Source organism: Xiphias gladius, chromosome 18 (genome assembly GCF_016859285.1).
Source record: "Xiphias gladius isolate SHS-SW01 ecotype Sanya breed wild chromosome 18, ASM1685928v1, whole genome shotgun sequence".
Lineage (NCBI taxonomy): Eukaryota > Metazoa > Chordata > Actinopteri > Istiophoriformes > Xiphiidae > Xiphias > Xiphias gladius.
In genome coordinates this window covers 8,606,911-8,629,772 of record NC_053417.1, presented here as the reverse complement: position 1 = coordinate 8,629,772, position 22,862 = coordinate 8,606,911, and the positions used below count along the sequence as shown (strand labels likewise).

At 39.1% G+C, this 22,862-nt stretch overlaps 1 protein-coding gene across 2 annotated transcripts in view; it reads left to right on the top strand.

Annotated features, from left to right (window-relative positions):
• nphp4 (nephronophthisis 4) overlaps window positions 1–19,719 on the top strand; it is a 163,287-nt gene extending 143,568 nt beyond the window's left edge. For both annotated transcript variants that reach the window (XM_040152451.1, XM_040152450.1), the window contains exons 21-29: window positions 3,435–3,624; window positions 5,802–5,885; window positions 10,777–10,933; window positions 11,545–11,621; window positions 11,890–11,975; window positions 13,271–13,442; window positions 15,003–15,182; window positions 16,334–16,477; window positions 19,481–19,719. In XM_040152451.1, coding sequence (XP_040008385.1) covers window positions 3,435–3,624; window positions 5,802–5,885; window positions 10,777–10,933; window positions 11,545–11,621; window positions 11,890–11,975; window positions 13,271–13,442; window positions 15,003–15,182; window positions 16,334–16,477; window positions 19,481–19,621 — 1,231 coding nt within the window. In that variant the 3' untranslated portion in view covers window positions 19,622–19,719. The remainder of the gene's footprint in view (window positions 1–3,434; window positions 3,625–5,801; window positions 5,886–10,776; window positions 10,934–11,544; window positions 11,622–11,889; window positions 11,976–13,270; window positions 13,443–15,002; window positions 15,183–16,333; window positions 16,478–19,480) is intronic.
• Window positions 19,720–22,862: the final 3,143 nt, after the last annotated feature.

Here is a 22,862-nt window from a genome sequence, read left to right as displayed (position 1 = left end):
ACACCAAAGTGTCTGCCATGTCAACCAAGAGCCAGAAATGTGTAAATTAACAAGGAAGCCTCTGCATTGGATGTATCTCTGTTGCAGCACTGTAGGTTTTAAGAATCAAATTTAAGTAACCGGCTCACTAAGCACAGCACTGCCCAGAATGATTTTAGATTTTATGACACTGTGCTATTTTATCATAGATCTGCAGCACTCTTATGTGAGTTGTTGTTATGTGTGTGACTGCGGACTCCATAGAAGAGAAGTGAAAAAATACATGAAAAAATAAATATATTATTATAATATTAAATACTGTCCTGTGATTTTAAAATTACTACTACTTGAGTTGATTTCACTTTTTACACGATGTTGGAAACATTAGGGTGATGTTCTGCATGTGATGCTTCACCTGTTGAATGTTGCTCTTGCTTTGATTGGGGGATGGAAGCCGGTGTGTTCGATTAATCCACTATGTGAACCACCTAAATAATTTCCTTTTACAGAATTCATACTTTGCTTTGTTCACGCTTACTCTAAAGAGTATTTTGCCACTAAGCTGAACTGTAAGCCACCATTTTAGGATGACAAGTTAGAAATGGCTGCAGTTTAAAGATTGATGCAGTTATTTTACTGCAATAAAGCTTTTCAAGGTCAGATTTGAGCATTTAGCTATGACAGTTATGATAGTGATACTGAGGTTTGGGGGAGACTTCTTTGTTTCAGAACAAACAATAGTCTCCAGTACGCCAACACACAGGTGCACAAAGGCACTAAAGGGTACACAAAAACTCTCTGGTTGCCAGTGAAATCTTCACTGGGAAAAGAAAGTTGATTTTGGTGATAATTCCTGAATATGAATTCCTGGTGTTTAACCCCTCATATGTCTGTTGTTGAGATGTATAGAATTTATTAGTTGTACTTGCCTTATGTTTTACACTGCCAAGTGTTTGAGTAGTTAGACAAACCCAAACAAGAAAACTGGCCCCTAAACCTCTGTTATCCTGGACTGCATGAACCTTCCTTGTCAGTATTTCAACCAATATTTGACAAAAAACTCTGATATCTTGAGAAAGTAAACAAGGCATTGGGTTTGCTCTTTGTTTTACGGAAAAAAAAGAGAAAAGGCTCTGACCCTCAACCTGAAATCCAGCATCAGGCTTTGAAGGGAAAGTACTTTCAGTGAGGCTAGGCTAGCTCTAGCTTTGATGTCTGCAGTGGTTTAGAGCCGAGAGGCTCTGCTTGACATGGAGTACACGTTTGCTACCTGTTGCCATCCATTTTTGCATGGCTACCTTTTGCACTTGGCTTCACAGAGCCCAGTGTGGGCCATGGCTGCTGGCTAGCCAAGAGATAGGAGACTGTACGGCTTTTCTGCTGCTGTCCATGCTGCTGCTTTCTGTCATCATTTTTTCCTCATTGTCTGTCTTCTTCTCTGTGCCTCTCAACCTTTCAATTTGTTCAATTATCTCTCTTTATCTTTTTAATCGTCTGAATTTTGTTCTTTCTGTTCTTTTTCCTTTATTTGTCTCAATCTGTTTATCCTCTGCACCTCCTACCTTGTTCTATTTTCTTTCCTTAAAAATGAATCAACCCATGATTTTTCATGGAGGCTCTGGTGAAATACCCATACGCAGACAGTCTTTGTTGTCATGATAAGCCGCAGGCAAAGTGTTTAATGCCAAATGCACAGGTGGGAATCTCCAAATGAATTTAATGGAATTGACTGTTGCATCTCCCCCTAATGTTAGCAAGGTGGGGCCCTGAAAAATTCACAAACTCTTGCTCCCTTATTGAGGGAAATACCCCTCTCCATGCCAATAGGTTGGAACCTTTGAAGTTTAAAGCAGCACTTTATGCATTTGTGCGTGAAATTGTTGCATTCAAAGGAAGTGGAAAGAGGGCAGATGAGACCTCCCTCTGTTGGAATGTGTTATCTGTTCCTGTTGCTTTCTCCCTGGAAATCCATTTGTTGGGGTTTGTAGGGGGGCTTTCACTGACCTCTATACACCTTTATAAAAGCTGCTGTCGGTAATTAAAATGAAAGCATTATGTTGTGAGTGTTCTGTTGAATGTTTTGAGATCGACCTTGTTATTTAGCTCGATTCGAATGTTGACCAAAGTGAACTTTGTTAGAATCAATAAGATTCTTGTACTGATCTCTTTTTAAGAATTGGAGATCAGTATTGTTTGTCTTTTCCAAAGGGAAATGTATTGTTTTAGATGCATTGCTGGATCCCTCTGAGAGAGTAGATCTGGTATGTAAGAAATATTTACCACAGTTTCCCAGGGCCACACATAAAAGATAAATGTTATTCCCTCTGTCAAATGTATGATATCACACCACTGCACAGCAAGCTATTTTTTCTAAAATAGGTTTTTCTTAATAAAAGACTAGCTCAATATTTTGAGAAATATGCTTTTTTTCTTTCTTTCCAAGAGTGAGATGAGAAGATCAGTATCAGTCCCATATCATTTAATGCCATTACATACAGAGCTGGAGTCAGGTTACGCTTTAACTGTTCCTTTGAGTTTTCTTAAAGCTCAATTAGTTCTTTTCCTCCAGCTAACTTACACAGAACCACCTTGCATTTCAGAATTCACCCACTACATCTCACTAACATTTGCACAGCAATAATGCAATAATAAGGTACAATTGTTAGGAAACTTAAAAGTGCTTTAATAAAAACTGACTGGCAGACATTACAAAAGATTTCCCCATCCTACTATTGATTTGTTTTTCTTTAGAGTTGCTCGTGATCCTGTCATACTGAATAAACTTAGATCAGAAGTGTTGATGAAGTTAATTTGTCCAAAAGTTGTCAACGGTGAAATATCTCAACAACTACTGGGTACATTCCCATAAAGTTTTCTGTGGATATTCATGTCCTAACGTTCTTGAGGACCCCCAGACACTGACATCAGTGTAAAATTTCTCTTTGCATAGTACACAACAGAAAAAAAAAATTAATTTACCGAGCACATTCATGCTCTCCAGATGAAGAACCATTTCCATTTCTGACACTGTAGCACCAAGACTCAAGACCAAATGACTGCTATTATACTATAGCTATTACATAATTGAATATCCAGATTTCCGTGAAATTCAATGAGTAAATTCATGTTCCTTAGATGAAACTCATTTGATTTTAATGACGCCATTGCCTCTCCTGTATCACCACCCTCAGGACAACATTAGCATTAATCTAATGGTATCTTTTCAGCCAAACTTCTGTTAAGACTCAAAGAGTAGTAAAAACATCAGTATGTTGTTTGTTCTGTTCAACACCACCTTATCAGAGGATCTAATGAACATTGCAGTGTTCCACGGTGTGGGTTTAGACTTTTATTCTTGATCGTGTAACAAATCCAATTCTAATCCTGGATGGATCCTCTAAAGATATAAGGCCCTGCTTTTATCTAACTCACGTCCTTTAATCTTTTTCATCCAGTGTCATCACCAACACAGAGGAGTGGCATTACTTCAAAGCACTAACCAAAACTCCTACTCCGCTGGAGGAGAACATGTTCCACTTGGAGGAGAGTGCCCCAGGTCCCAGGGTTTACCTCCGGCCCAAAGAAAGCATCAATATTCCCCTGAAATACCAGAGCTTCCTGTGCGACCACATCACGGCCCTACAGGTAAAAGTGAGACCAAAGGATTATGCTGATGGAGTGTTTTGGAACCATCAATGAATTTACTATGAAAACCATGTTCTTGGAATGGTAATTATTGCTGAATGCAGTATTTTTGACAAGTAGGATAGTATTTTAGCAGTCAGATTAGAAAGGTTAGGTTAGTTTTTAGAACAGTCAACACACCTTCAAAGTCGCCACAGATGAAACATCAAAGTAACTCTCTCCTAATTCATGATATCACATTAGTTCATGTCTCCCTATTGATTCCAGTTCAAGAAATATTTTAAAGTTGATTGGCTCTGTGGTCTAAAGGTGTGTTTTTGGTGTGAGAACGCTGTGGAAATAAGAGATGGAGCGGTGATAAAAGTTAAAATTTGATTGATATAAATGGCACTATACCTCAGGGATTTTTAACCATAGTGGATCTGTTCCAAGGGCAAGTTATACACATGTAAGGGCAACTCAGGCTTGACAGTTAATTTGAGGCCAGAAGGACAGTTTGAAATAAATTCAATTTACACAGGCTGTGCCCTTATCTCCTGTGGATGACTGGGGTTTTATGCCCTGTGGTTCTTTTTTCTATCACTTTAGTCTTTATTGCCTTTATAAATAAACAAATAAAACAAAAACATAACATCGGAACATATAACTGCAAAGAGGGGTTACATTTTAAAACTAGTGTAGTTTATAGTACTCTTTGCTTATTAAAACTCTTATGCAATAATTTACATTATTGGCAGTGATAATCATATGTTGCCATTAACTTCTTTTTCCCATGTTCTCACTCTTGGATAATAAGATATTTAATCCATCACAAATATTTCCTTTATTATATCTAACCACTGTATATTTCTGTGTGGGTCCATATCCAGCCAATTTCTTGTAATGGCCTTCCTACCAGCTGTGAGTAGAATTTCTGTGAGAAAGTAATTATCTTCCTTCAGCACCTCTCTAATTATATTTTCCAGATATAAAATGGAACACTTCTTGGAAATTGTATATCCTGATACCTCATTCAATGCTGAGTTCTCTCCACCCCCGAATGGCTTTATCTTTGGGCAACTCCAGAAGATAAGCATATGATATACATCTGTATGGCCACAATGCCTACAGCATGTTTGTTGTTTGCTTTCTATATTAGGTGTAATAAAGAAACAAATTAGGTTTTTCCAGTTAAATTCTCTCCATTTATCTGAATTTGTGGATGTCTGTAGTGTCATCTACCTATGACGCCATTTTTCTTCTGAAATCGCGATATTCAGTTCTTTTTCCCACTTGTTTTACATGAAACGTAATGAATGAAATAATCCTCGATGTTTTTTGATGATAAGCATTGACTGTCATTTCTGGACCACTGGATTCTTTTCTTCTGGTGCCTCCCTTTTACTTTTTTTTTGTAATATTCTCTCAGTTGAAGATATATCTAAACAAGTCTTAATTCTTAAGAGCAAATCTGTCCTTCAAATCTTTAAATTCTTAGGTCTAATTTTTCAGTAACAGTACATTATGCAGTCATTTATTTTTTGGTCCAATCTTTAAATGTTAATTCATAAATCCCTGATTTGAATTTACTACCTAAAGCTATCCATTTTAATATGTTTTGCCCTTATTTCAGTTTAAGTTGTCTGATAAGATTGAGCCAGGTTTCTAACGTAAATACTGTTATTGGGTCAATCATACTCATGTGTTCAGGGAGCACTTTTTCTCCCAAATGTGTTTGGATGTGGTAGCCAGGGATATATGTCTCAATCTCTTTCCATCTATCTAAAAAGCTATCATGACACCAATTAATTATCGGTTTGATTTGGGCTGCATAGAAATATTTCTTAAAATTTGGAAGTGCCTTTCCACCTTTATCCTTTGACACCTGGAGTGTAGTGTATCGGACTCTGGCTTTCTTCCCCTCCAAAATAAATCTAAATACCAATTTATCCTATGCTGTAAATTGTTTTCCTGGTACCACTATTGGCAAGGATTGAAATACATATAATAGTCTTGACAAAATGTTAATTTTCACCACTGTTTATCTTTTTGCTTATTCCCTTCGGTTCTATTCAGCTTTTGTGATCAGTTACAGTTGCCTGCCGTACAGATGTATTATTTTCTTTGCACTCATTTGTTGTTTTTTTGGTAGATGTTCAGTTTCGATAAACATTCGGTTTCTTATCAAATCTTCACAGGGACCGAGCTTCTTACCTGCAGGCAAAGGTTCTCAGGTGGCCAAGAAGAATCTGTCCAATATTGTTGCTGCCAAAACTATCAAGGTACAGAGTGTGCTGCTTATGCTTCGTGCAATATTTTCTGTGTATTGCATCATCTTTAACTCCATCTAAGATCTTCTGTGTCTTAATCCATGATTTGTTGATCTCCAGGCTGGAATTATAGCAAATTAAAAGATTTCGATGTACAGTATATTTTTCTGCCGTGATAAGAGCTTTAATATAATTCAACACTTTTAGCATTTTAAGGTACAGGGTTTAAGGTACATAAATTGATTGTTAGATTCAGAGGAAGATAAAGACACTTAAACTCAGTGTATAGTCTGAAGCTTTTGACTTGGAGTTTAGCCAGGTTAACCTTCTGCTACATTAAGTCTAACAACATCTACTGTGCAAGCACACTCCCAGACAACTCTCAGTGGAGTGGCAGTGCGCCGCCTCCTCCCTCCTCTCCTCTCCCACACAGTCACAGCTCAAACACAAAGAACACTTTGAAGTGTCAACTATTTAAAAAGTTACACTAGCCAGACAAGATTGTCAAGCAAAATTATATGCTGCAAATCACTTTTATCTTACTGAACATTGTGTATCTTCTCCAAATGGCAAATGTCAGGCTGGAGAGTTAAACTATCTCCGATTGGAGGACAGCTTGACACGTCTGGCTAATCTACTTTAAATGAACCGTGCATATGCAGTTTTACTCTCAAGTTATTGTACCATTTTAAGCACTTATTCAACCGTTTATAATATATTAGAAGGTTAGAGGAAGGAGACACAATGTGAATGTGCTTGTTCAGATCTACTGTAGATAAGACAATGTGCTCTATATCTACATGTGATGTAATGTGCTCTGCAGCACCTTAATGCTACAGCTGTCACCAAAATGAACTTCTGTTCCTCATGAATCAATTCAAAAAGAAATTTCAGCACTCTCTCCATAGACGTGATCTTAACTCTGGCTTTGTACGGCTAAAAGCAAGTATCCATCACTGCTCATCAGTACCTCAAAATAAATCTTATTGTTCATGTAGAGCACAGCACCCTGATGTTCTCCCATTGCACAAGGTGATGAAATATTTGCCAGTCTGGCCAAGCGTGTGTATGTCTGCCTGCAGTTTGTGTGTATTAGTGTGTCAGTGTCAGCACTGCTGCTCTGAGCAAAAACCCTGTCAAAAGGTCAAAGAGGTCAGGTCTGGATCAAATCTGTGTCCCGCTAAAACTGACAAGCCCCAACAGCAGAGCTGTCAGGATGCCAGCTTTGGCACTGCTGTCAGTCAGCACACATCACAAGAGCCAGATATGGGCTGCTCCTACAGGTCAGCATGGGCCTGCAAATCTGACACATCAATGACTCGGACAGCTGCTGTTTGGCAGGGATCAACTTCCTTGAGTATGTGAATCAATGACCAAAATGTTGAAAGTTCATTTCAGAGTATACTTCAATTTCTCACAACTGGATATTTGAATCTGTTACGCAGTTGTAATGAAGGTCATCTTCATCTTTTTTGTATTATAGCACTGTATAGAATTACTTGCACTATGTCTATTTTTGTGAATGAATGTAAGAAATAATCATAAACTTCTGCGGTGGAAGCTAATTTATTGAGATTTGCAATTTTTATTTGTAATGATACACTACAGTTTATAGTATGTAGACACCCAAACAAAGTATATTGACACCGGAACATGACAACCATATGTGATATTAATGTGCTGCTTTATCAGCCTCCACTCCTTTTCCATAAGATTGGGGTACCTTACTGCAAGGATTTGCTCCCACTGAGCCACAAATGCATTATGATTCTTGAGGTCAACCACTAATGTTGGGTGAAAAGGCCTGGCTCAGTGTCATTGTTCATTCCAAAAGTGTTGAATAAGGTAAAAGTCATGACTCTGCACTTGCCGTTCAAGTTCTTCGACACAAAACTCAGAAATTTTTTTTTCATATATGAACCATATGTTTATAGAGGGCTTTTTATGTGTTTTTATGATGTCGGAGTTCCCCTGCCTTTATTTTTAACATGAGAAAGCTATGAATAATTGTAAATAATTCTCAGGCCTGCAGAAAGCCATGAATTGAAAGACAGCCATGATAGCTGTCCATGTATTTATGTTATGGAAATAAATACGTGGTTGGTCTGCACCTTAGCACTAACCTGTCGTCCAAACAGCAGTGATTGGAAAACAGTATTCTACAATGTAATCTGATGACTTTTACTTACCATCTGATTACTTTCCTGTGATAACATGCCACTAAATGAACGTCACTACAAGTATAAAGCTCCAACTGCAGCCCCTAGAGGCTGCAGTCTTTATTGTATTTCATATTGTCATAGTGTTGTTAAGAACAAACAGCAAGTACAATAATTTTTATGCTTCCTCTAGAAAGCATGCATGGTGGCACTACAGTAAAGGCCATCAGGTCATCCCAGGTATGTGAACTTGATGCCAATCTGCCATTTATATTATGAAATATTCTGTATGAAAAGTATACTTTTTGTTTTAAGATTAACATTGGAGGAAAGCCCATGGAATGTCACAACTAGAAATGGTTTATCCCCTCGGGTGCATGAATGTACTCGGTAAATTTCACGGTTATCTGCCCATTAGATATTTGTACAAGTGGAAATAAAACGTTAGGGCTCATCCATTAGGGACATGAACATTCACAGTAGATTTGATGTGAATCGGTCCATGAAGTTTCTAGATAATCTAGTCTTGGACTAAAGTGTTGGTCAAAAGGAAATTCTGACCTTACAGTGGCTTTAGACGTAAGGTCAGGAGGTCACCAAAATCATGAAAGTCATTTTCTAGAGACCATGAATATCTCCCGCAAATTTCATGACAATCTGTCCAGTAGTTGTTGGGAATTTGATCCAAATGAACCATGTGGCCCGCATGGTTCACAAAAATTTAGCGACTTACATTGCCATGTCACATTGCTAACGTGACTCTTCCTCTGAATAGTTCTTACCTAAGTATGATTTGAAATAGTCACGAATACTCTTAAATTATATACTTTAATATATAATCCGGCAGGTTTTTTTGGCAACTTTGAACTAACATTCTTAATGAATTAATATCCTGCAATTCAGCTATATGTAATCTATAATTCCTAAACTCCACTCCAGTTATGTATACCATTATATCATACAAACTGATCCAGCAAACACTAATATAATATGGTGTAGACTATGATGGTATGTGAGAGGGCTAGCAATTCTAATGTGTTTGAATATTTTGGCCTATGTAAATATACCAGTTATCATATGTAACCATATGTAATTAGTGCATATGTATGAACACATTTGTGTTGATTTGCACAGATCCTGAGGGCTATTTAAATGCAGCAAACTTCAAAGCAAATTCATTAGGTCTGTGGGGGTTTCAGTAGTCGGAATGAAGCCAATTTTTATATTCTAGTGTACATCATCATCATACTCTCTGGTGATTTTTTTTAAATAAAACTTCTCAAAGACTGCTTTCTAAAAAAGCTCTATATGTTATTTAGAGCTGAAATGCTTCAGGAAGAAAACATGGCATTTCCAGTTCTGTATTTCACTAAAGAGAGTCAAGAATTAGAATTTAGGTATTTTCTAAATGTGTAATGATACAGGACCAGTACTGTTTGAGGGTCTCATACACACAGAGAGAGAAAGTATAGATGAACTAATGAAAGTGGTTGTTGCCAGACAATAACATGACTTGCCTCACCCTGCCTCGAAGAAACATTCCCAATTATTACAACCTTTGTCTTATTTTCACTATTATTCCTGTACTCACCAAGTTCATTGCTGAGATCCGGTAATATTGCATCATCACCAATAAGAACTCCAATGGTGCACAATCACTCATAGAAGCACTCTTACGGTTTTTAACAAATCCCTATAGCCAAAGCTGATGTAAATGTGCTTTAAATTCCTATAGCCAACTATAAGGATTTCTGGTGTGCCCTCGTTTGGATTTACCTCCAAATAAAGAGGTTTAGATCTGTGTTTCCAAGTCTGGGGATTGGGACTGATCAAGGGATCCAAAGATAAATCTGAGGGGGTCACAAGATAAGAAAAATAGATATATTTCTGTTAGAAAAAATTACTTTTTCTGACTTTTCTCTAGATTTTGTTTTTTTTTGGTGGTGAACCGGATACTTTCTTGTAAGTGCACAGTAAGGCCATAACTTCACAAGTAAATTTTGATAATTTTTCTCTCTTGTTTTGATAATCTAGCAAAACTGTTGGCTTGTGTACAACTTGTCTCATTGTGTGACCACTTGTGTTTTTGCCATGTCACTACGTTCCCAGATCTCAGCACTTACACTGCTCAAAAAAATTGAAGGAACACTTTGAAAACACATCAGATCTCAATGGGAAAAAAAAATCATGCTGGATATCTATATTGATATGGACTGGGTAATGTGTTAGGAACAAAAGGATGCCACATCGTTTAGCCAAATGCAAAACTATTGAAAAACAGTCAGAAAAGATGAGGAAGGAAAAAAATGTCAGTTGCCTCCACCTGGAAAACCATTCCTGTTTTGGGGGTCGTCTCGTTGTTGCCCCTCTATTGCACCTGTTGTTAATTTCATTAACACCAAAGCAGCTGAAACTGATTAACAACCCCCTCTGCTACTTAACTGAGCGGAGCAATATCCCAGAAGTTTATTTGACTTGATGCAATACTTTTGAGCAGTGTATTTTGTTCTATACACTGCTATCATAACCAATAGAAATGATGGACAAAACTACGTATAACCAGTTGTCATAAACTGTCATTCTCCTATAAGTAGCTTCTAACCCAGCTATGAATGTTTTATTAGTTTGGCTTTCACTGAGGAATTCTACTGCCTCATGATGTAAATGTTCTTTCATTGCACTGGATATCTAACATCAAGCAGGGGAATGGCATGCTGCTGATACTGCTGACTTTCTCTCCACAGGTTACTTTCAAAGCAGAAGATGGCAAGCCGTTGGCCATCTGCCAGGTGAACGTGGAGCCGACACCCCATGTTCTCGACCAGACTTTCCGACTTTACCACCCTGAGCTCTGTTTCCTTAAGAAGGCCATCCGCCTGCCACCCTGGCAGGACCCCACAGGTACTGATGGTTACCCCAGTTATCCCCCTCAGCCATTACTCCCCATCCCACAGCCCCCATCCGTGCTCCCCTGACTGTGTCTAAACCAGATAACTTCATATTAGATTTATTGCACTTTATTAATTTATATATTATAGCATATTTAGTATTGCTTTCGCTGACTTACTCGCCAATAGGAGCAAAAAAACATACATAAATGTGCACATACACATATACAATAACATATTTATACAACATAGGTGGGTGGATTGGAATGAAAAATGTATTCTACTTCCATTTTATTGTAATTTTAATAAAATATCAGCATAAACAATCTCAAAATATAATACAATTTCTATCACAAAAAGGGGTAATAACAACAGAGAGGCATCTGGAAATAGAGCAGGAAATTAAAAGCAGGTAAAACTGAAATGGAAAGAATGAATGTGTGTGTATATGTGTATATATATACATGCATGTATATCACATGAGATTTGTCTGTAAGATCAGCTTGGTGAAAATTGATCCCACTCAGAAAAACTGCTTTATATACACCATCAGGGTCAAATCTTTTCTGTAAGTGTATTATTATTTTTTTCTTTTTGTCTTTTTCTCATTCATGGGTTAACCAGTTGGAGACCAAGATGCCAGAACCTGTATTTCCGTACGCTGCAGTGACCCTAACATCATCTGCCAGACGAGGATGCTGGTGAGAGAATGAATTTTCTTATATGTTCAAGTCACAAACCAGACTAATGTTATCAGGGGAATAATTACTGAACTGACAGCTTCAACACCATTTCCTGTTCAGGAGGGAAAGCACTTTATTCTTGCTCTGCTGTCATTAATTGCAAGCTTTTTTGATACGCAAAAGGCTTGCCCTTTTAAAGTGCCAATGTATGGTTTCTTCTGTGTTTTTGTTTTTTCTTTTACCCTTCCATTTTAACATCTATCTGCCTTTTCCTCTTTCTGTCTAGGTGCCAGGGGAGCCTCAGGATGTGTATTTGAAAGTGCCAGGCAGTCCCAGTCCACAAATAAAAATGTTCTTTGTGATGGTTTTCACGTATGTATTATTTACTGAACAGGCATACTGTACACAGCAAGCACTAACACACACACACACACACACACACACACACACACACACACTCTCACACACACACACACACACACACAGCATAGCCTAAAGAAGCACTCTATTTTAAACTAATTAAATTGTTCACGCAGGCTTGAATTAATTAACTAATCAGATGGAGGTTTGGTGGTCTGACTGTTACAGAACCCTTCCTCTAGTCTTCAAAATCTCCATCAGGATTATGTTGAGTTTTGTTAATATGTAGGATCAATGTTTGCTTCTTATTAAATGTCAGGGATTTATCATTCAATTCTGATGTGATGGGTATAATGAATTTGTGGCTGGCTACATATTTATTGCAGAGCTGATCTGCATTAGATTGGTTGGCGTTATCTGTTGGAAGCACCTTATTTAAAGGCACCATGTGGGGCTTTCTTGTAAAGTTACTGTATGTTTGCATTCAGTGTTTCTCAGTAGATCACTTTGTATGTATTCTTGAGGCCAGACTAATCTGTCAAATGTAACGTATTCTCTCAGTCACAAAACATTTGCAAAGCTGATTTTTTAAATAGTATTACTGCCACCATCTGTCAGTTAGTCGGCAGGAGTGTGCATGCCTTAATATGGGGTTAGTTAAAACTAGTTTTTGACACATGGCACTTCCTCAGGGTCACAAAATTGGCTTATGATGCAGGAACCTTCTTAGTAGAGAATTTACTTCAGTGGTACAAATTCCCAAACATATTAGCACAGAGCCCAGGGCAATCACTTGTTTCACCTACAAAATAATCTAGTTTCAAGAAAGCATTGTAGGAAATTATTAAGAAATTACAGGACCTGTTAAATAAAGTACTTATGGAATGCCTAATGAAATTCAGTTTGTATGTTTGTTGCGACATGTAAAAATGTTAAATATCATCTGAAAAGATCCCCCAGCAGCAGCTTCAATCCAACATAATGATATTGTGTGTGCCCTTAAAAAAACCCATATCACTAGAATTCTATTCCATATATCACAAAATGCTCTTGAGTCCTGTTGTCACAGAGCTGGGCTGGACGGGTGACTGCATCGCATCCCACTTACAGCTCTCAGAGTCCGGTAGAGGGCCGCTGAGACTGAATTCCCTTCATCTCAGCAGTGAAAGGATGATGATGATGTTTCTGCTTATTAGAACGCTCGTGCAGCAGTCAATCAGCCCTCCTCCTCTCGGACCTCCGGCTGCCCCCGCTGTGACTCCAGGGGGCTTTAGCTTAATTGTTCCTGATGATGTTTTTCCATGTAGTGATAAGTGGATGGCAGCACCCTCCCAGATCTGGCAGATATACGTGCATTTCCTGGAGCGGGTGGATGTCAGCTGCGTGAGTGGCCAGCGGACCTCTCAATCACTAGTGCTGAGGGGAAAGCAGGCTGTTCGCAAGGTCAAATGTTTCTCATCACACCCCAAGGAGATTGAGGTACACAAGATTAAATGATCTCTAAATCCACTTTTTTGACTTTGTAAATGAGATGTATATTAACTTTAACACATAATTGTTTTAACATCACATTCACTCCAGTCTGGGAAAAATATTAGAAGTCTTCACGGGTCCACTTGGTTTCTAGTAAATGAGACCCGACCTGGTATCTGAGTTGTGCCTGGCCCAAATTGTGCTTAATCTAATTTAGTCAGGGAGGCTCTTGCTGTATTGCTGCAGGTCTCAAGTCCATGGGTCCATTTTGGATTTTATACCCATTAAAAGCTCTAGTTTTGATTCTCTATACGATTCTTTATGACTGACAGAGACCCAGCAATTACATCCAGAATTGATAGTTACTTACATACAAACACAAAAAACAGTGGAAGTGGAATCAAAATAGCAAGAATCATACCCTGAATATTGAGAATAATGAGAAGTTGAGAGCTTTGTTCTTTACATATTTTTTTTTGAGTATTAGCAGTTTTCAAACTGCAAAATGACTTCATGCAAGTTGTTCTCTTAGCAGCAGGAAACAATGGAACAGGAAAAGGTTCTTTTGTAATAACTCCAGATTCACATTCAAGTCATCATCAAGAATTTACAAATGCGGATTGACAGCATAATGGGTCTTTTCATGTCATTTCACTTCGTTTTATTAGGTTTCTCAATTACTTCCTGCAATTATGTCGGATCATGTTGGGACACAATTTGACACGATCCGCAAAAATTAGCAGAGGCTGTATGCTCCCTGAACATTTGAAAATATGTTCCAGGAGTGTCAGATTGCCCTCTATTTTTAATAGATCATTTCTTATTCATAACTAGATTCATCAGAGGAGGGAGTTTGACAAAGCTTCTCACTCAGAGCTGCAGTAAAAGGGCACTGTCTAGTACTCACTTATGTTCAAAAAAAAAGAAAAAGTGATGGACTATCACAGCCACCATGTACGATACAGTAAGACACATATGTGTCTTCCCTGAAGAAATAGGGTGCTGGCTGAAAAAGTGACAGATGTATTTTTAAAAGATTTTACCATATGCATCGGTGGCCTCTTTGATCTGTCTCTCGGCAGGTTAGCTCACTGTGGAATGCATCCGAGAAGTCTTATAAAACAGGATAAAGCTCACCGCCAGAGAATTGCTCTGCTTTTCTCTACAGATTAAAAAGGAGCTGCACAGTAAATCTCATTCTCACATCCTTCTGTCTCTCTGTCACTCTTCTGCCTCTACTTGCTCTCATTTCATTGTCTGCCTCGTCTCCTTGCCTCTTTCACCAAACTTCGTTGCTCTCTTTCTCACCTACTTTCTCCTGTAATCTGTACACCTTTTCTTTACTCTGACTCTCTTTAACACCTGTTCCCATTAATTCTGTTCTTTTCAATAATTTTTTTTTTTTTTATCCTTTCTTATAAAATGTATCCTTGTAACTTGGTCAGTGCCTCTCTTTCCCTTTATTAATTGTCTCTCACTCATTCTCACAACCCACCCAAAATCTTTACACCCTACTGCCAAACCCAATCAACCTTCAACGCCAACCCTCCCACACCTTCTCTGTAGGTGGATCCAGAGGGTGTTTTCATTTTGCCTCCCGCAGCGGTGCAGGAGCTCCAGCTGAAGGTGCAGCCATGGCGGGCTGGCAGCCGCTTCTTGTATGTGAACGCTGTGGATGTGGACAACCAGCGGCTGGTCACCGCCTGGCTGCTCTGTCTCAATGTCCACCAGCCTGTGCTGTCCAAGGTAGGATTAGTTTTGTTCTTTTAGTTCTGGCTTTATTAACTAAAAATGGTAATCTGTGTGTTTTTATTATGTCGTCGGCTTCATTGGAAGCACTAACACTGCCCTTCTCACAGATCAAATAGTGGGTCCATCATTTTCCAATTGGTGAGGCTTTGGTAACTGCAGGTGGCACTCATTTTTTGATTTCCTTTAAATTTAAGACCCCATCCCTCTTGTTAAGGGACAATTTCTTGATCTTTTACAGATTTTGCACTGCTGTAAGTCACAAAAAATTTCGCGCATGAATCTCTAAACAAACCAGCGTTTGTCGAGTTGCATTCTGGGTAATGTAGTCCCCAGGTTTTGGTAAGGAAGAAGAATGTGTGAAGTGAACAAGATCTGCTGCACTCTGGATCTGTTGCACCAACTTTGATCCCCCTTTTTTTAACAGTTCATTGTGAGTCCAACAATGTTATAGGAGTGCAAAACTAAATCAGTGGAGTAAAATTTTAGATACAATTCATACTGCTGCTGGCACTTCTCGAAAACAGTGATATGATGAACAGCTCCATTCAATGCGTGTGTAACTCAAAGCCACGGGTGACTCAGAGTCACATTCAGTGCACATTGAACCATCCTGCTGGTTTCCTGGGTCAGTTGTACATTCCCAGTCTCTTTATGGCTGGTTTCAAGAAAAGGCTAAGTATAGCTGATCCCAGGCCAGCACCCAAAGCCTTTCCCCTCTATAACTGTTGTCTGCCTTTCTAAACCAACTGTCTAAGTAAATGACTGTGTTCCTGACTGACTGTCGAAGGGGTTCACATTACAGCTAACTGCCTAAATTCAGTTTTTTTCTCTCACATGCTATGCATGTTGATAGTGTTGCCATCAGTCTAAACCCAAAGAAACAAGTCCCATCGTTTTTCTGATCTCAGTGACTTAAACATACAGTATTTTACAAATGTAAATCTTCAGGCACCTATCCTATGTGAAAATTGTACACTCACAATTTGTTAGAGTAAAGAGTCATCTTTAAAAAAAAATCTGGTAATAGCAGCATTTTGGAACTGGACGCTTTTTAACGTGGCCTAAATTATTACTTGTCCAACCAGTTATGGCACGAACTGTCTGCATGTTTGAATGTGTGTTTGTGTGTGTGTGTGTGTGTGCAGGCATTTGAAGTGTGTGTCCCAGTTGGTGGTGGGCGTGGCAGCTCAAGAAAAATCACCTACACCAACCCCTACACCAGCAGCCACACATTCTTGCTCCGTTCGGACCATCCAGACCTGCTCCAGTTCAAAGAGGATAAATTCCAGGTGGGATAAGAAGGAAGTCGTGAAGTTCTTTCATTCTCATTAGGAGTCAAATCAGTAATTTGTTTAACACCTACACAAAAAAGGAATCTTTCTCCTTGTCGAAAGCTTATGGGTTAAAGTAAATACTTTCATTAACATAATCTTTGCTACTGACAAACGGTAAAAATACTTCTTTATTAGTTATAACAATCCAGTCAAGAATAAAATCATGGAAACAACGAGGAATTCTCGCAACACTTTCAACACATAAAGGTGAATTTTAAAGATGCAAAAAATACTGCTAAAAATGCTGTTAGCCTTTAAAACCTCATAATGATTGCATCCTTTTTAAATTTTCTTTTTATGGGAAATAATGCATTTGGAAAGGAACATAGTTTTTTAAACATATTAAATTCAATTCTAAATTCTACAAAATCAAAAAAAATTCTATCTAGCTGCAGATGTGTTTTCAGTATGCTCGTAAAGAACAGACCTTTTGGCAATACAACTCTAAACCTTATCGGAAACATGTAGCTGCTGCAGAGCAGGTTGCTTAAAGACTCTTGCATAATGTTCACACAGCCTGCGTGAAAAAAAGCAACATGTTAGTAGATCAGCAGCAGCTTCAGTGCTCCATCTGTGTCTACACAGGGATGCATTCAGGCTGAGTATTGAGTGTAGGTCAGCACGTTCTGGCAGCGCTCAGAACCAACAACACAATCACTGCAATTACGCATACAAAATGGAAGAAAAGAAAAAGAGACTTGTGTAAAAGTGCAAAAATGTGCTTTCGTTCATGGTTATGCACATACAGTGTGAGTGAATGGCAAGCTGCTACCTGGCCTGCGTAGACAGCTTTATTGATGAAAATGGCAGCATATCTGTTCTAGCGAACAAGAGTGAGACGCACAGCTGAAAAAACTCAGCTTCTGTGTGGACAAGCCTTTAGGTCTTGAAACACTTGAGGGGCATTTAAACTGTGACTGAGCTGTAGTGCAGCCCGAACACTGCATCCAGTGAACCTGAGTTAGATACTGTATTTTATCCTTGGATTGTGCAAAAATGTCATGCACTGACATTTTAGTCTCGTATCAGCTTCAAAATCAGTTTTAGTGCACTCCCAGCTAAAATCATGTATTGACTATGCTGCAGCGTTATTGATTGATTACTCTTTATACCCATGCACTACTCACTGACTTTGGTAAAACTGAGGAAAAAGTTTTCTTGCCGCCGTGCTGATTGTGGGAAATGTGACGGTATGGGAAGAACCAAGAAGCCTTGAGTAGTAACTGCATCAAAAGATATATCATCTTGGCCGGTGAGTGAAATACATCAGTGATTTCTGGCCTCTCATGATGACCGTTCACTCCACAGCTGTGATAAGTGAACGATTTCCTTGTTTGCTTTCAGAAGAAAACAGGAGGAATATAACAAAGTCATTACTGCTGTTGTTTTATCGATATGTTATCAGCCTCGTGTGTCTCTAATAGCTGATTCAGATTCACACACAGACATGAAGCACTAGAGTCACTGCCATCATTGCCTTTCATTTGCTGAGCTGTGATAAAATGGCAAAACAAATGGGATAACCAGCATTTTGAATTAACAAATAAATGAATGATTGCCATGGGAGCCTATTGCCACATAAACTATTTAAGAGTCTCTCCGCTGCTGTCCAGAAGATACTGCATCAGTTAGACAGAAGAGGGTGTTCAGAGTGAGAAACGGCCCGTTGTTTTTTCCATCTTGTCAGCGAGGCTCCAGGTGTATTCTAAAGAATTTACTGTGCCTGTAGTATCTAGCAGATGTGGAGACCCCTTCCTCTTTTTTGACATAACTACCCTGCCATGATAAAACCAGCTGTCAGGAAGGAATGCAAAGCAGGGATCAATACTGCTATGCCTTTGGGGAAGATTACAGCATAAATCCCCAAAATTGACCTAAATATGCATTGCTGGCTATTACAGAAAATACAAAAGGATAGTTCTGTTCTCATTGAAATACTGTGAGAACAAAAATAAGACCAAACAAAGATCTTTATTTCTCTCTTTTATGTATAAAGACATTATGGCCCATGACAAGAAACACATTAAAACATTGTGTGCCTTTAATTAGTTAAAATAATAGTAAAAATTGCACTCTGCATGGAAAAGCATTCATGTTTAAAAAAAAACAAGGCATGTGATGTCAGGAGTCTATAACAATTAAGAATGCAAGCCATGTGAGTTTTCCTCATGTAATAATTTTCTGGTTTCAGATAATCCTCGTCAAATTAGGCAGTGAAATCCCACAGCGACGACACACAGTGACACTGTGTGGCTAAAGGACATTTATGTAAAAAAACAACAGCACATAACCACTATAGCACTTCATTATTTTAATATTGCTGCAAACTTATATAGTCTTATTCCCAACAGTAATAGTGGCTGGACACTCCACCTCCATAGATTTTTGGAAACACTTTAAAATGTCTTTGACTTTTTTTTTTTGACAAGAAATGACACCAGATCTGTTGGACGGTTGCTTTAAAGAGCGTGAACAAGTTATGGACATAACGGTCATACGACTGTGACTATTCGTTAGGGAATGAATGACAATAAGTTCCTTCTCTTCTGTTTAGTTATTAATTTAATCATTTTTCCTCTTCCCCCCTCTGTTTATTTGTCTGACAGTCCTCTGTCGTAATGGGAACGAGGGAACAGTCCATCTCTGAGCTGATAGTAACATTTAACCTTGGATCAGTATAATAACAAACACTTGGGCAGATCAGATTTACTGTTTAAATTTTAAACAGATTAGTGACTTGATCAGTCAAAATTAAGTAAGAAAATTCCCAAAGATTCCGATTGCTAATGAAAATAAACTATTCCATACAAAGAAGACCTTTCGTCAAGGTTATATGGACTTGGTGTATGTGGACATTGTTGCATCTGTTTAGTATTGCTCTCTGAAAATAGAGAACAAATCATGATCTCACCCTGACAGAGTATTCAGATTAATGTGAAGAATGTTCACTGTGTTCAGATCAGCGGGGGAGAGAGTTACACTATTGGACTACGATTTGCCCCCAGCCAGAGTCCCGGCTCGGTGGAGATCCTGGTCTACGTGAACAACCTGGAGGAGAAGACGGAGGAGACGTTCTGTGTGAAAGTCAACTACTCATGAAGTGATGTTAGTTTGCGCCAAACAGCGAGTAAAACTGCTTCCTGGAAATGTTGACTGATCTTTTAACATACTGTCCCAATAAACCCAAATGAGTACAAATGAGCTGTAATTTTTCTACTTAATGTGTGTAATTTTATATCAGGTCAGATTTAAGACAGAAATAAACTCTTTTGTCACATACAGTGTATTGTTTTCTTTTTAAATCCTACTTTATGGATAAGGAGTATCACAAGAATCTAACATTAAATGTAACAGAAGTAGGCAAAACTAGATACTCTAAAAAGGTTTCACCACACACCCAAATTCAACACTTGCAGTTGTTTACTAAGAAAAGTAGAAACTGAACTTGTGATTTTATGTATGAAAGTGAAAATTTGGCTGCAAGAAAGAGATAAAAAGAAATCTGGCAAATGTAACCGAAGATTAATGTAATTTCCTGAGTTGTAATCTGCAAAGCAGCACAAAAGCAGCGATATCAGCGTCGAGGCTGAATCCCAGTAGTGATCTGTCCTCTTCCAAAATGTCCAGCAAACGTCTGACATTTCATTCCCAACCAGCCGAAGGTGGGCCGAGGGTGAAAGCAATAACATTTTATCGACTTTAATTACCCAGCAAACCCACTTGAATGCCACTCGATGGTTGAGTTTTAATCTAAGACAAGCAAGGGGTTTCGCTCTCCCAGTCCCCTCACCTCCCAAACAACTTATCCTCATCACTGGCATTATTAGAGACGGTGCCGTAATGAGATGTGATTTTCCAGCAAGGCGCACTTCTCCTCAGATCGCCCTCATTAACACCAGCACCCCTTTAAACCCTCCATCCTCTCCCGCCTCCTCGCTCTGCTGTGTGTCTCTCCATCCGAGATACAGAGAGAGAGAAGGCCATGCACATTGTGTTATGTAACACAGAGTTACACAATCCCCCCGCCACCCACCCCCACACTTCCTCCCTCCTCGCTTTCTCTCTCATTAGAATGCAGGCTGCAAAATAAGCCTCAGCACAGCAGCAAATGCTAATAAAGAGAAGATAGCAACCAGGTTGGGTTCGCTTCAACTTTACCTTCTCTTACATCTTGTCTGAAGCAGACGCCTCATTGTCTTCTCTATTTTATGTTAATATGTTAACAGCTTACAGAAATACACATTAAAGCTGTATTCGCTTAATAATTAGTTCCGTGTAGCCTTTGACATTCTGGTTCTTACGCTAGAAAAAGTGCTGTGTTACCTACAACATTTGGCTCAAAGGATAGGTTTGTATCTTTCATTGTATGTCTTGACACAATACTCCATATGCATGCTGAAAGGGTTATTGATCGCTGTATTCATTCCTCCTTTTCATACTGACCCTGACGTGATCTTTTTCTAGCGTGGCTAGTGTAAGAAATAGGGGACAAAACCCACAGTCCTCCTTCTGTGCAAAATACATATTGTAAAGCTAAAATGAAGCTTTAGCAGTTTGCTAAATCCTGTAGGCGTCTTCCAAAGTTAAAAGCTTTTTAGTACAAAATTCGCTCTTTGTGTTCACACAGAGTTAATGAACCTACTGGCAATAAACCTCCGCGCGACTAGCAGCATTAGGATAGCCACTTGATTTTTTAACCCAGACAGAATTGCCTTTCACTCCGTTCTTTTAGCCTGACTGAGAATGGGGTTAGTTTGTTTTCTCTAACCCATCTGTGGCAAGAGTTGTAGTCATTATTTTCATCTGTGAAGATGATGTTATTTTAATGCACTAGTGGTTAATGTTGGAAGTTGCCAGGCGAGGTTAACTTAAGAGTTGTTATTTTTAGTGGAAGTTGACTAGCAACCTGCCCTGCTGTATCAATCTCACCCAGGCACATCCATTTTTTTTTTGCCTTTTTTCATGCCATTTTCAGAAGCTATTTTTCAGGAGGAGGACGCTCCCATTCTTAATTCTGCCTACAAAACTCTGACTGTTTCTCCAACCAGGGATAACTCTGGTTCAATCACTGAACAAATCTGAGACGTGGGCAGTGATTCAGAGGTGTAGAAACAGGCTATGTAAAAGCCTCATAGTAGCTTAAGCTGAACTTTAGCATGTATTTTTGCACAGAATGAGGACTGTGAATCTGGTCCCTTATTTCTTACATTTTGTTCATGCTATGAAAGCATCACTGCACAGCCTGCATGGACAGGAGAAAATATTACAGTGACAGATGACTCTTTCAACAGACATCGCACTTTTTAAAACCAAACCTATCCATTCCATGCCAGCACAAGTGACTGAAGTTTTGATTCACAGTCCTCACAGCTTGTTCCCAGCCCTCATGTTTCCATGCGTCACTGCCTGTGTGTGTGGAACAGATTTCCTGTCAGCATCTGCCCCCAAAATAATGGGCAAAATAATCCAGAGCATCTCTGGTAGGGAAGTGATGCTGTTTTCTGTTGCAGCTTTACTTTGTGATTCAATGTAGGCTGATGAGGCAGGTGTGTTTTGTGTAAAAAACAAAAAAACAAAAAAACAACAACTTGCCTGTTGCAGTTTTAATACCTTGATCCCCGTCAGAGCGGCAGCACTCGGTGTGAGCTGCATGGTTTTCTCTCAGCGAAAGGCAGAGCACTGCTGACACCTTATTAGCTCCGTCAGTCCAGTTGCTGTCGGTTCCTCCTGACGGAGCACCGACACCCGCCACAACAGCTCACACTGTCTGCTAACCTTGTTAGTGTGGTTAGTCGGCTCCTGTCTAGCTACCCAGCGGAGAGGCTGTCTTGATATTTTGCTAGGTGGAAGGGTGCCTGTTATTGCCCTGATTTGGAAAGAGCCATGCAGGCCTACCCACGGGTGCATGTCTGTGTGTTAGTATGATGTTTTTGTGTGTGCGTGTCGGTGCCTGGCCTGAGCCATGTGAGTGGGTGCATGTCTGTGAGAGCACACAGCGATAGGGGTATCAAAGAGCTTTGTAACTGGAGGAATATGCAACCTAGCAACCAGCCCTCCTCCTCATGTACACCGCTGGCCTTGATCAGCACTCATACAGTGGAGGTGAGAGAGCTTGAGTGTATAATTGCAATCTACTTAAAGCTGTAGACCATCAAACAGAGCACACAACCATTACAGTTGTTTTTTTTAAAGCTACTTCTACAGAAAAATCTAAGAGAAATAAAAAACAAAATTCAACACCTGTTCACTTCTTGCCACACCCTGATCAGTGATGTCACAACTAATGTTTTTCACATCTGGCAAGGGCAAAACACTTTCTTTGACATCACTGATCGGGGTG